The sequence below is a fragment of the Aulonocara sp. 'chitande type north' Nkhata Bay genome, linkage group LG7 (assembly GCF_057382095.1).
Source record: "Aulonocara sp. 'chitande type north' Nkhata Bay isolate Kocher_YH1m ecotype deep benthic linkage group LG7, A_spYH_male_GT1.1, whole genome shotgun sequence".
NCBI lineage: Eukaryota > Metazoa > Chordata > Actinopteri > Cichliformes > Cichlidae > Aulonocara > Aulonocara sp. 'chitande type north' Nkhata Bay.
This window is the reverse complement of record NC_141350.1, coordinates 57,068,270-57,082,403: the sequence shown is the minus strand read 5'-3', so window position 1 is coordinate 57,082,403 and position 14,134 is coordinate 57,068,270. Positions and strand designations below refer to the sequence as shown.

General features: G+C 41.5%; 1 protein-coding gene across 4 annotated transcripts in view; it reads right to left on the bottom strand.

Moving 5' to 3' along the window:
• Positions 1-14,134, bottom strand: part of zfyve16 (zinc finger, FYVE domain containing 16) — a 44,335-nt gene that overhangs the window by 15,991 nt on the left and 14,210 nt on the right. For 3 of the 4 annotated variants that reach the window (XR_015130446.1, XM_086301568.1, XM_086301566.1), the window contains exons 4-6: positions 9,836-9,932; positions 5,256-5,432; positions 5,027-5,166 (exon numbers count right to left, since the gene is read on the bottom strand). Coding sequence is in view for 3 of the 4 variants with exons in the window: in XM_086301568.1 (XP_086157694.1) it covers positions 5,027-5,166; positions 5,256-5,432; positions 9,836-9,932 (414 nt within the window). In the remaining variant the exon portion in view is untranslated. The remainder of the gene's footprint in view (positions 1-5,026; positions 5,167-5,255; positions 5,433-9,835; positions 9,933-14,134) is intronic. The other variant, XM_086301567.1, reaches the window with a different exon arrangement.

Genomic DNA, 14,134 nt, shown 5'->3' with positions numbered 1-14,134 from the left:
AAATTCATTGCTGCGTGCAAAAAATGTATTTCAGTGTTTGCTGAACACTGAAATCCACTGCTCTCAACGTGTTGCTCGCGCTCTCAACATTTCTGCCCGTGAGCATTCAACTCTTTGTGTACGCCGTTATATTTGTGCCACAAAACCAGCCAATCATAGACTTGGATGCAAAAATATCTGATTGACTGTTTTGGTCTCCAATCAGCTCGAAATGACGAAATGCAATATCCCAGAATCCATTTAGTCCAAAACTCAAACGAGGCAGTGGCAGAGGAACACAGAGTGGCGGAGTTTGAAATATTTCTCTTTATGGGTCACGAAATAAACTTTTAAGATATTTTCATGCGATAATGGTGCTGTGTAAACTTCAAATACCTGCTCGATTCATCAAGACATCACATATTTCCATAATGCTCTAGCGTTTTCGGAGATGCCTGTTACCCACCAGCTGACCGGGTGGTCACTCGGGTTAAACATAATATGTAAAGCTCAACTGACAAAAAAATCGGCCGACTACACCACCAGGTATTATAGGAAAAACCATAAAGCCTTTGAACTAAAACAAACGCTGTTGTGACAGTGATGTACACCGTCTTGTTGGTATATATGTATGATTTGTATCACCTTCATGTTTCCAAACCGATACCATGACCAGCAGTTTTACAGCTGTGGCTCCAGCAAACATCAGCTGATACTAGAAATTAATTTTAAATAAATTCTAACAACAGCTTATCAAGCTTGAACGTGCTGTTGTTGTTTAGCACAACATCCGCTGGTTTCCTGTTTCTGGCGCAAAGTGGGAGATAAACAAACAAGAGAGACAGCTGATCATTGATCGGTTTTATGATTGAAGTAGCCACAGGAGAGGGAGGGAGAGAGAATGATGGGAGAAGAGGCAGCTGTGCAACGTAAAGACAGAATAACTCCAGCTTTGTCTTTTTTCATTCTAGCTGAAGTTTATGGGTTCAAAATGTGGTCATAAATATTTTGTACTTGTAAATCGGTTTTGTACTTGTAAAAAAGATTTGTGCGTGCGTAAAAAAGATTTGTGCGTGCGTAAAAAAGATTTGTGCGTGTGTAAAAAAGATTTGTGTGTGGACTTAGCCCAAAAAAAAAAAACCCCTGCAAGTTACAAGTACGAATTTTGACCCTATTTTTCTTCCTTTAAGCTGATTGGTCAATGTCATGTCAATCACAAATTAAACAATCCAATCAGAGAACAGATGGGTTTGGCCGTCGGAGGGGCATTTTTTTGAACTGCAGGTCCTTGAAGAGTAATCTCTATATAAATATCCGATAGCAGTTAGGTCCCCTTACTTTCAGCAGCAGTTGAAAGGATAAAGTTGTGGTATGTCAGTGGTTAGAAATACCATTATTACTTTAGGATTAGTTAATGCTAATTGCTAACTAAAAGCAAAGGATCCAGAATTTGTTACGCTGGCTGCTGGGCTCTGTGGGTTTTTGCAGCAGCTCTACCTGTACTAGATGCACCTGTTCCTTGTCGTTTTTATCTCTGACTTTATGTGAACTACAAGAGTTTGTGGCTTTTTTTTTGCTAGTTCTTCAAATGTTCAATAAAAACATGTATGCTAATTCATAACGAAGAAAGCTTTGTAATGAAGACTGTCATTTCCAAAACACTGCCGCCCCCCCCGCGTCCGCAGCGCTGTTGAAAAGGCTGTGGAAGTCCCTCTATTAAACACGTAGTCCTGTGACACAAAAATCACCAAACTCGGACGACCACAGACTGTTGTCCTTCGTGGTGATGAAGGAAAACGCTGGGTTGGCATGTAAAAGGGCATTTATTCCCTTCAAAGACCTGCAGTTAAAAAAAAAGCGCCCCTCCGACAGCCAAACCCATCTGTTCTCTGATTGGATTGTTACATTTGTGATTGACATGACATTCACCAATGTGAAAGGAAGAAAAATAGGGTCAAAATTCGTAGTTGTAACTTGCAGGGTTTTTTTTTTGGCTAAGTCCACACACAAATCTTTTTTACACACACGCAAATCTTTTTTACGCACGCGCAAATCTTTTTTACGCACGCACAAATCTTTTTTACGCACGCACAAATCTTTTTTATGCACGCACAAATCTTTTTTACGCACGCACAAATCTTTTATGCGCACGCACAAATCGTTTTTACGCACGCACAAATCTTTTTTTTACACACACACACACACACACACACACACACACACACACACACACAAATCCTGATTTACAAGTACAAAACCGATTTACAAGTACAAAATATTTATGACCATATTTTGAGCCCATAGAAGTACGGTACTAATTGCATTCCTTTTCCTCTCAATACGGATGTATTGTAATTGGGCCAGCCCAGAGTTGATCATGACCAATTGGCTAATCCACCACCTTTCATTGTTTATACCGTTACAAAAATAAACAAACATAAAAATGAAAAAACACCATCAGCCCACCGGGCAAATGCCCGGTATGCCCAATGGCCAGTCCAGCTACACGGTCAGCTGGTGGGTAACAGGCATCTCCAAAAACGTTAGAGCATTATTGAAATATGTGATGTCTTGATGATTTCAAACTCCGCCACTCTGTGTTCTTCCGCCACTGCCTCGTTTGAGTTTTGGACGAAATGGATTCTGGGATATTGCATTTCATCATTTCGAGCTGATTGGAGACCAGAACAGCCAATCAGATATTTTTGCATCCAAGTCTGTGATTGGCTGGTTTTGTGGCACAAATATAACGGCGTACACAAAGAGTTGAACGCGCACGGGCAGAAATGTTGAGAGCGTGAGCAACAATCAAATCAATCAAGGCTTTATTCGCCACGTGCAGGTTGCCCTGCAGTGAAATAGGACCCCCCCCTTACACACACAACACAGACATCACATGGGGATACAGGTCGGAGATCGGTAGCGTTACAGAAAAAAAAAACACTGAAATATACACTACAATGGGAAAGTACAAGAGGAAAAAAAGAGACCTCTATTCATGCTGGGCTCCTGGGAGGACAGCATGAGAACAAAAAAGCACATAAATGTCCACAGCACAACATCGAAGGCGTTTGGAAAGGGAGGGGGGATGAGTGTGTGCATATCGGTGTATATGTATGTATGTGTGTGCGTGTCCAGAGTTCAGCTGAGACAGTGTCCTTCGCCCTGCTAGGCTAAGTAAACAGTCTTCCAGCCAACCCAGGTGGCCTTGCATGGAATGGGAAGGAACAGACTAAACACAGTCGTTATCAGGGTGTTCTTGTTCGGCTCCAGCCTTGCGACCGCAGCTGGTGACGAAAGGGTATCCGCATGAAGTGATGGTGCTTTTTACTTTAGTGCGAACAGCTCATATGAATTTCAAAGCAGTTCTAACAGTCCGACACTGGTCTCTCAATCTCCTGTTGGAGAACCGTGAGCTTTGCCATGATGTTATCAAACTTGCGCTCTGTGATGTTGTCATTCTTGTTCTCAAAGAGCCGATTCTGAGAACTAACGACCACAGTGAGCCTCCCCAAGATGTCATCCAATTTGTGCTCAGAGATGTTATTCCGAGCGAGCCGTTCTAAGATGTAATCCAGTCTGCACTCAGAGATCTTATTCTGAGTATTCACGGCAGCCGTAAGCCTTTCCAAGATCTTATCCGTGCTGCACTCAATGAGTCCATTTTGAGAAACTCACGCCTCTCCCATTGTTTCAATCCCAGCGGGCAGCCTTGTGGGGGTTTGAACAGCCGGTTCCGCTTTCTTAATTCTTCAATAAGTCAGGACCAAGCCAGCTCCGATCAGCAAGAACCCTGTTACCATGGTTCCGTATAGGTAAATATCTTCAGCACTCAGGCTCACCCAAGCCCAAACTTCTCGTTGAGAAAGGGGTGTCAATTGCATTCAGGGACCAGTTGATCAAATCCATAATTCCTCTTTTAGGTTTTAGAGAACAGACCGTGAGAGAGTGTTCCAGGGAAAAGTAATACAAAAAACCACGAGACTAGACTAGGACATAAGAGGCTAAGCAGGGAAGCTAAGGGAGAGGAGGAGAGGAGAAAAGTGCGACCGCCTTCGTCAAGAGTAAGAGCAGAAAAAAAAAATTGCGAGCGAGCGCAAATACAAAAACTGAGCGAGAGGGGCTGCTATTGTGTGTGTGTGTGTGTGTGTATGGATAATAGCAAACACTGAAATACATTTTTTGCACACAGCAATGAATTTTGTTCGCTCAAATTCAGCTTTTCTTCGCTCAAAATAAATTTCTCCTCAAAATACAACACTTGCACCTGCAAACTTTTTTTTACTTGTGCTCAAATTTTTTTTACGTGCACTCAGAATAGTGGCACAAAAATAACACCATAGGAGTGGAGTCTGTGGGACCACAGAATGAGAAACCCAAGTTAGCCGGGACTAGTTGGTCAGTAGTGACTGAACTTTCAAGACAGATGGGCATGTTGACTTTAATACTGGCTATTAAATGAGTGTAGGTATTTACAATGTATTTATACCAAAACAAGGGATCAGTAATTTGAGCCATTTGTTGAGTTATAAACCGGGGTGTACGTAAGTGGTCTGCAGGTGCGGGTTCACAGTCAAAATAAAAGACGCGCACCAGATAAGAAGTTGCAACGTGTGTTTGGGTACATAGGATTTTCTGGAGGAGGACAGACATTTGTTCAGAACTCTTAAAGATGTTGAAGAAGCAAGCTCCTTTAAGCAATTACATTGGTGCTCCTCCATCTCCAAAGAAATGTCCAAAGGAGTCCAAACCGCAAAAGAAGCACGTATTCTCGGAAAAGTGGTTGCAGGTGGTGAGCTGGCTTCAAACAAATGATGGACGCACAGAGATGTGGTTCAGAATATGCAATGAAAATCCCACTCTAGCGGACAAAAACAGTGCCTTTTATATGTACGCAAACGCACGTTGCAACTTCTTGTCTGGTGCGCATCTTTTATTTTGACAGTGAATGCGCACCTGCGGACCACTTACTGTATGGTCACCCCTGGTTATAAAGTTCTAAAAAGGTGGAATCCTGATAGATGAGCTATGAGGATGATTGCATTACTGTTGTCTCATCTGGGGTGGCACCACTGAACTCTTGGGAGCTCCTGCGGCTCATCACAGACAGCTTGGCGGTGTCTGCCACCTCTCCATTGGGTAAGATACCATCAGCAAACCACACGCGCTTTTGCTCACGAGGACAACCTAATAACACAGAAAAAGGAAGTGTCTTCAGGGGTACAGTTAAGGAAAACAAGTGAAAGGTAAAGCAGACTGTGTAAGAATAACCTTACCGTCATTGCTTGGGTGTTTAAGAACAGACACAGGCACCATGACAGTAGGTGGTGGGGAGTTTAGAGTACCAGCAGCACGGGCCTGCTGTAAAGGGGGGATTGTGCTGCAGTATTCAGATGGGACATTTGGGTTTGGGCTAGGACCTGTAGGACTCATCATCCGTTCCAGAGCCTGGGCTACAACAGAAGGATGCTGTTAGAAGCATGTTCATTTTTTTTATTTTTTTTTAAAGGTGTTAACTCGAGTCTAAAAAGCTAGTTATCCGACTCATTTAGATGTAGAGACTAGTTTCTTGAATATGAATGTCTGAATGTCTGTGAAATGGTGGCAATCTAATCTGAGGTTTTATTTAGATTTTCAAGTCCTCTTTAGAGTAAACTAAACTTCAGTGGTCAAATGATTTTTCGTTATTAAAGTTTATTGTATTTCTGGAGAAGTAATTAAAGGCTGTGCCTTTTGAAGAAACATGCTGGTTTTAGTAGTAAGGCACAACTTTTATTTTGAATGCAATCCATACATTTTTCCCAAGTGGCCCAGTTTACAGGTCTGTGTGACTGAGGCCTATAAGGCCCACTCAGCCTAAATTTGTCCCCTGCTACGAAGAACCAGGATATTTCTTTTTGCTTTAAAAAAAAATAATCTACAATTAATCTACAATTAATTAATGGTTGTTACAAAAATTAAAACAAGATTTAAAAAAAGCATACAGAAGATAAAAGGGGGGGCATGTCTACTGCAATGGCTACAAGATTGTGAATAATTTTCCTGTAATTAATAAGTTGTGTTTAGAAAGTGCAAATGGTGGAGAACAAAGGAAAGCACTGCAACATATTATTATAGCTATATTTCATTGGTTTAATTAAAAAGAACTTCCACTTTCTGCGGTTCTGTTACAGATTTGGAAAATAAGTGAGGACACTGGAGAAGGAAAAAGCATCTCTATCAGTAAGTTTCTTCAGAGAAGCCTGTTGAAAAAAAGCTGGACAGTATATTAGCAGTATCTGACCAATAATGGACTAACACAGATATATATCTAAATGCGTCTAAATGCAGTTTAAATATTGAATTTGTCAAGTATATAATATTCACACAGACTTCCACTGCAGGAATTTTAATTAAGAAAATCCTGACAAATAACAAAACGCCTCTCAAATTAGTTCTCTTACAGATGGACATCGACTCCATTGTCCTGGCCTGCAGCTGGTAGCCCTCCATCTGTATTGCTGCCTCGGTGATTGTGTTGTTATGGAACGTGAACCACTTTCTACCTGCTCCACATTCCCTTAAGTGTGGCTCTCTAGCTATCATTACCAGCTGCAGTCCAAGATGGTGGAGTTGGAGTCCCTCTTAATGCAGCAGGTGAATGATACAGAAGAGTGCCGCTACATGTTTCCTCTAGCTCACTGACTAAAAGAATAAAATTGGTGGCAGCCAGTGGTACCCTTAAGCCGATACACCGATGGTATCAGTTCCAAAATCCTACGTTCTCAAACTATCACATTCACAAGATGTTCACAAAATGTAACCGCTATCCTTGATCATGAGGTCAAGTTTTAGGACGTACACTTATATATACACACACGTATAAATTTGAAACTCCTTCTTGCCTTGTTCTCAAGTTTCTGTATTCATAAAGTTCAGTGTTGGGGTGTAGGACTGTAGCGTACATCAGCATAACAGCTTTTCTAAAGCTGTGCCAGTTGGATATTGGTTTAGTCCCCAACATTGCTATAAGATGAGTTATTACTTTCAGGAAAACTGGCTATAGTGGAGAGGCTTTCAGAGCAGCTTTTCTCAGCGCTGCTGATCAATTATGTATCAATTATGTAGCAATTATGTCGTATTATATTGATTATGTATCACATAGCTTTACTTATCCAGTATGTAATGACAGCAACAACAATGTCGCTTTCAAAAACACAGGAATGCAACCACAGCAGATTGAAACATTACAAAGATATTATTGTTATTTAGATCCTTGTTTCTATAATTTCTTTTAAGTAATTCAATTAGTATCAATAATTCAATTAGTATCAATGCAAGAACAGTTATTCGCCTTGCTGTGCAACGAAAGGATGACATGGCAGAAAAAAAGTCAACCAAGGCTTAAGGCTATTTACTGACCCCATTTTCAGTGCAACGGTAACATAACCAAATATATTACTTAAAATGGAGACAAAACACTGATTTGCAATATATGCACACATTCTAAACTCAAACAATCCAGCACAGCAGCAGTACAAAGTTTCCAACATTTTATTCATTACAAGTAAGAAGCATCTTACCTCATCATCTCCTCCTCAACTAAAACACAATTAATCCACGTTATGACAAATCTCTCTCGCCAACTGACATCAGACCAGTCCTCACAGCTTTTCTGAAGTGGCTCCTCTCGTAAATAATAACAGGCTATTAGCTGTAGGCTGAGGTGTATGCAGTAAGCCTCGTATACTGATGTCAGTGAGGGAGAGGAAAGCAAGAGAGGGGAGGAGAGGAGGAGCTGTGTGAGGGAGAGAAGAGAAGGATTGCAACACACTGCCCGAGCATCCAAAAGCCACTAAAGTGGACCATCTCCTCCTTAATTTAGACAGCATGTGAGCATCACATGTCCACTGCACTCGGTGGTCCTGTACTACATAGACTCACAAGCTCAAGGACAAGTAATAGTGTCCTGTTATCACTTTCCTCTGCAATCAACTCCCATCTCTCTCCATATCACTGCTGCAGTCCAGCTAAAAAAAAGGTGCCTATTTCCACGTCTTTTATTGTTACCAAGATGGTGACCTCAGGGAGAGTTAAAGAAAATGTTTTTCCCAGTCTCCAAAACAGCATCACTTAATCCTGTAATCAGCATTAAACTTTTACTGGAAAAAGTAAACGAAACTACCTGATCACCAAGCTCCGGCATGAGGAAAAGCTAACTTTGTAACTGTTCCAATCCACCGTTGTTTGTTTTACACAGCGAAAAATGAACTGTTAACTTAGTCTGATGTTTAAATTAGGTAGCCTGTTGAAGGCTGACTGTGGCAGCTATACCACTCTCTATTGCACTGATACTTGGAGCAAGCAGGAGTAAATCTAAAGAGGGGCATAAGGTGTACTAGACCATATTTATTTCAAGGCTTTCATCATATTATTCAGCTCATTGCAAGAACCTGCCTATACAGCATGATAACACTAAGCTAGCCAAGAACCCAGAATGATGTTGAATGCACACGCCAGCCTAGCAGCCAGACCCTAAACTTCAGGTAGCAAATGGATGAGCAGTCAGGCTGCAGCCTTTGTTTCTACCTGTTCATGTTTATACAGTAGAATCACTGTAACGAAGAAACTTCAGAAATATGTTAATGTGTAAATTGATTTACATCGCCCAAAATTTAGGGTTCTTATCTTTGCTTTGTGCTGTCAGCTTTGTGTTCCTACCTAAATACTAAAGGAAAGCTTGTATGTGTTTTCATTAGGATAGAAATGGGGCTGGGTATTGATTTTGATTTCTATAATCGATTCAATTCCAATTCACAAGGTCCCTTGCAAGGTCGATTCGATTCAATTTTGACTCAGTCAGAAATATAATTCTGATCATTTATCAGTATATATCCATATTTTTATATCTATGTATAAAAACAAAGCTGACACTTGTGAGACTTCATCAGAGGTGTAAGGATCACGACAGATGCCTTTGTGTAACTGAGGACAAAACAAAGCATGAAGGAGATTTTCCTGGCCTATATTTTTATAGCAGATAACCACCTTAAAAATATACTGCAGTAGATCGATAATCATGAATCAACATAAGAACATTACATGATGCTGCTTAAGTAAAGCAGAGCAAAGTTACAGAGGTTTTATTAAAGACACAGCTAAGCAATAATTTGTAAAAGTTTAAATTCCTCCAGTACTGAACAGCAGAAATTAGGCTTTCTTGTCAGAGGAAAACTTTGTTTTTCTTCAATGCAGCCACCACATCTTCCTTTAAACGTTTACAGACAAACTCACTCATTCATTAGCATAGTTGAACACACAGACATACATGCACAAAAACACACACACCAAATCTACAAAACCATCAGAACTCATTTTCCCTTCTACTAATGTAAGAAACACAACCCATTGTTACAATGCAAACAATGTTAGATTTAAGTACGTCCAAACTTGATTTCAACTTTAACTCTAAAAGCTTTGACTCCAAAACAGGCATTTAAAGAAATGTGAGGAAAATATAAAGGCCAGCTCAAATGCTCTAACTTTCTCATGAGCTGAAACTGGTCCTCACAAAAGGACAAATAATATTTTTATTGTCTTTATTTATTGTATTTTATTTACTTTATTTTCATAATACAGTTTAATTTCATTACTCACTCATGTTTGGATGAGCAGTTAAATCATTTACTGCCCTCTGCCACCCCTGGAGGCTATTGCCAACTCTTTCTGTCTCAATTTCTCACCAGGGCCATCACAGGTGACCCCTTACACACCGCCCACCACCTGTTTGACTCGCTATATTATCATGTATTTTATAATGGTACAACACATGGGGATCTTAATAAAGGCATACAAATAAACCAAACAAGAACCTTACCTCTGTGAATGGTGTCAAAGCAGAGGACACATACACGAGCCTCTTTCTCCAGGTACTTCAGTTTACACTTCCTGTTGCAGCACACAGCACAGTAAACCTGCCACAGAGGAGAGAGGATGACATTGACGGCATAGATACGCTACACAGCAATCTGCATGGACAGTAAATTCACGTCTGGAAGAAGACAACAATTAACAGGATGTTGAAACGTGTTTGTCTATCTGGTCCTTCAAAGAGCATAAGATTGTGCTATAAACAATAGTAGAACCTAATCATGTCTGATTTAATAAGAGGCCTTTGAGGGACTTGACTCAGCACAGACCTATAGAAAAGCTGAAAAGAGAACTGCTGACTCATGCTCTCTGCTTACATCAATTCACTGTGCTATATTTGGTCCTCACTTCATCAGAAATTTTACCCTTACATGCTAAAAACTTCCAGAAATACCTTGAATTACACAAGAAGAAAAAACAGGCAATGCAAAACAGGCATTTATAAGAAGCTCATTAGGTAATCACTTCTATGGTGATTTATTTATCAGAATCACTTTTGGGATCTAGATTTTTATGATGGATGCTTTTCACAGTTTTCAGATTTTTTTTGTATAAAGTAATCAGGAAAAATCTGATTATTCAACAGTGAACTCTGCATTTCTGAGTCAATTAACTGTTTAATTGTAAAGCTGGGCATACTCTGTGTGATCTTTGGCCCATTTTGAGCATATTTTTCAGTTGTGCGACCGTTTTGGGGATCGGCCCAAGTTTCACCTTAATTGTGTGTCGTGCATCGTGGAGTATACATGGGGTAACGAGAAGCGATTAACACCTCACGAATAGCTCCCGATCATCAATCGTATGCTCGCAAGGAAATCAAACCTATTTGAAATCCTGTTGGCCCTTGTGAGGTTGTCAACGCAGCCTCTCACACTGCGCATGCGCAAACAGAAGTGCAGCGTGTGATCTGGACACAAGCGATAGAGGCATAACTTGTAGAACTTTATCATGACTGCACCAACTATGAAAAGAGTTGTATGGACATTGCTGCTCAACTGCAGCTGCCTGGTCAATGTTTTTCATAAGCAATTTAGCAAAGTTGATGGTGGTGGTGTGTGTGTCTGTGTGAGTAAAGACAGAGAGGGAGAGCAAGAGACAGATTTAGTGTTATAAGCTTCATGTTATGGACGCACAGTGTGAGCACTCAGGTCACATCAGTGCATCGGGCCATATAGTGTGAGACCCTGCATCATGACCGACGAACCTCTAACCCCTGCGATTTAATTGTACAGTTTGAGCAGGAGCTGAATAACGTGACTGAAAAAAAAACGCACAGTGTATGCCCAGCTTAACGGCATTAAACTGTTTAAGTTTCTCTTACAAATGACATTTTTAATCTCAATGAGATATTTACCTGGATAAATAAAGGAATAATAATTATGTGAAACAACAGCTGTATTGCTTTATTATGTAGCACTCTTTGTCTACCTGAACACTTGCATTTAACAAAGCTACTGAAGTCAGGTAAATGCTGTGCGGCTAGTGGCTGACTAATTACACTTTGCTTTGCTATTACTGCAGAAGTTGACTTCTTTCAGCTGCTATTTGCAAGGGGTTGCCACAGTGAATAGATCTGCATGTCTGAACTTGTATAAATTTTAGGCCAAATGCCCTTCCTGACGCAACCCATCCAGGAATTTCATTTTTAATCTCAATGAGATATTTACCTGGATAAATAAAGTGATACCTTCGCATGCTAGGCACTGGTGTTCCCTTTCAATTGATTCACTCGGTACAACACCTAAGTATGGGATATCACGCCCTTGCGTGTCTTGGCTGAAGAAACCTTTATTCACGCCTTTAAGGCGGATGACATGTGATGACACGCGCACGGACCCGCCTGCACATATAGCCGCTGTCATCACAGTCATGCTTCAGTTCTTATGCTCTTCACCTCGCTGAGAACACCTCTGCTGAGTTGGGCTAGCTAGCTGCTACTAGTTAGCTCCACTGTCTGCGGACTTGAACTTAGCTTAACTGCCCCTGTTGGTGTCAACCTCCACCACGCAGTTGGTCCGTAGGCTGCCCGCGGAGTGCAGCGTTTGGGTTTGCGTTTTGGAATGGACTCCAAACTGATGCGAGCAAAGCAGAAATCTTCTGTTCGCCCCCGTCTTCAGGGATGCGGTTTCTCTTTGCACAACAGCGACCAGCACAATGCCTGCCCTGTCTGCCTGGGGATCATCCACGCTAGGAGAGCATTGACGGAGCCTGAAGCCTGTGCGTTTTGTCGCTAGCTCCGGCGCTCGATCCTGGAAACACGCGGTGGCGTTTGTGGAAATAGTGCTGGGACGCTCTGCTGTTGCACGGCATGAACCTCTCCTTTCCGAGTCTGGAGCCCTGGCTTCGTCCGAGTCCGAAGACGAGAATTATCCGGTCGATGTCCGGGCAATTAGCTGGGCTGACCACATGGAACATGTTGACAGGTTAGCCGATGACGAGCCAAAACCATGCAGGAGCGCTGGCGGGCTTCAGCTTGGCATGAGCCCGCCAGCGGGCTCATGCCAAACTTTTAAAAGTTTTTAAAAACTTTTGTACGGTTTTATCGGTTGGACGTTATAGCCCCTTCGGTGGCTCATACTGTCCTTTCTGCTGGATCTATCGCTCACTAAGGTGGTGGTGGTCCGATTCCGGTTCGGTGGCTGCTCTGCGGGGCGTATATATATGTCCCATACTTACAGTTGTGGTCAAAAGTTTACATACACTTGTAAAGAATATAATATAATGGCTCTACCGAGCGTCCCGTTATTTCTAAAACTGATTTTTCTCTGAGGGTGATTGGAACAAATACTTCTTTGTCACAAAAAACATTCATGAAGTTTGGTTCTTTAATGACTTTATTATGGGTTAACAGAAAAAAGTGATCACATCTGCTGGGTCAGAAATATACATACAGCAGTGCTAATATTTGGTTACATGTCCCTTAGCCATTTTCACTTCAATTAGGCGCTTTTGGTAGCCATCCACAAGCTTCTGGCAAGCTTCTGGTTGAATCTTTGACCACTCCTCTTGACAGAATTGGTGCAGTTCAGTTAAATTTGATGGCTTTCTGACATGGACTTGTTTCTTCAGCATTGTCCACATGTTTTCAATGGGGTTTAAGTCAGGACTTTGGGAAGACCATTCTAAAACCTTTATTCTAGCCTGACTTAGCCATTCCTTTACCACTTTTGATGTGTGTTTGGGGTCATTGTCCTGTTGGAACACCCAACTGCGCCCAAGACCCAACCTGTGTGCTGATGATTTTAGGTTATGTTGAAGAATGTGAAGATAATCCTCCTTCTTCATTATCCCATTTACTCTCTGTAAAGCACCATTTCCATTGGCAGCAAAACAGCCCCACAGCATAATACTCCCACCACCATGCTTGATTGTAGGCATGGTGTTCTTGGGGTTAAAGGCCTCACCTTTTCTCCTCCAAACATATTGCTGGGCATTGTGGCCAAAAAGCTCGATTTTTGTTTCATCTGACCACAGAACTTTCCTCCAGAAAGTCTTATCTTCGTCCATGTGATCAGCAGCAAACTTCAGTCGAGCCTTAAGGTGCCGCTTTTAGAGCAAGGGCTTCCTTCTTGCACGGCAGCCTCTCAGTCCATGGAGATGCAAAGCACGTTTGACTGTGGACAATGACACCTGTGTTCCAGCAGCTTCAAATTCTTGGCAGATCTGCTTTTTGGTGATTCTTGGTTGACTCTTCACCCTCCTGACCAATTTTCTCTCAGCAGCAGGTGATAGCTTGCGTTTTCTTCCTGATCTTGGCAGTGACGAAACAGTGCCATGTACTTTATACTTACAAACAATTGTTTGCACTGTTGCTCTTGGGACATGCAGCTGCTTTGAAATGGCCCCAAGTGACTTTCCTGACTTGTTCAAGTCAATAATTCGCTTTTTCAGATCCATGCTGAGCTCCTTTGACTTTCCTATTGTAGCGTTTGTATCCAATGAGCCCTATTTAACTGGCCTAAGAGAAGTCACCAGCTGTCATCACTCATAATCACTCACAAGCAGTTAAGAGGCCATGCTATGAAGCTCAGTTCACTGACAACTTTCTAAGTCACCAAAATTGCTAATTCATGTTGCCGTATGATTATTTTTGACCCAGAAAATGTGATCACCTTTTTCTGTTAACCCATAATAAAGTCATTAAAGAACCAAACTTCATGAATGTTTTTTGTGACAAAGAAGTATTTGTTCCAATCACTCTATCAGAGAAAAATCAGAGTTTTAGAAATAACGGGATGCTCGGTAG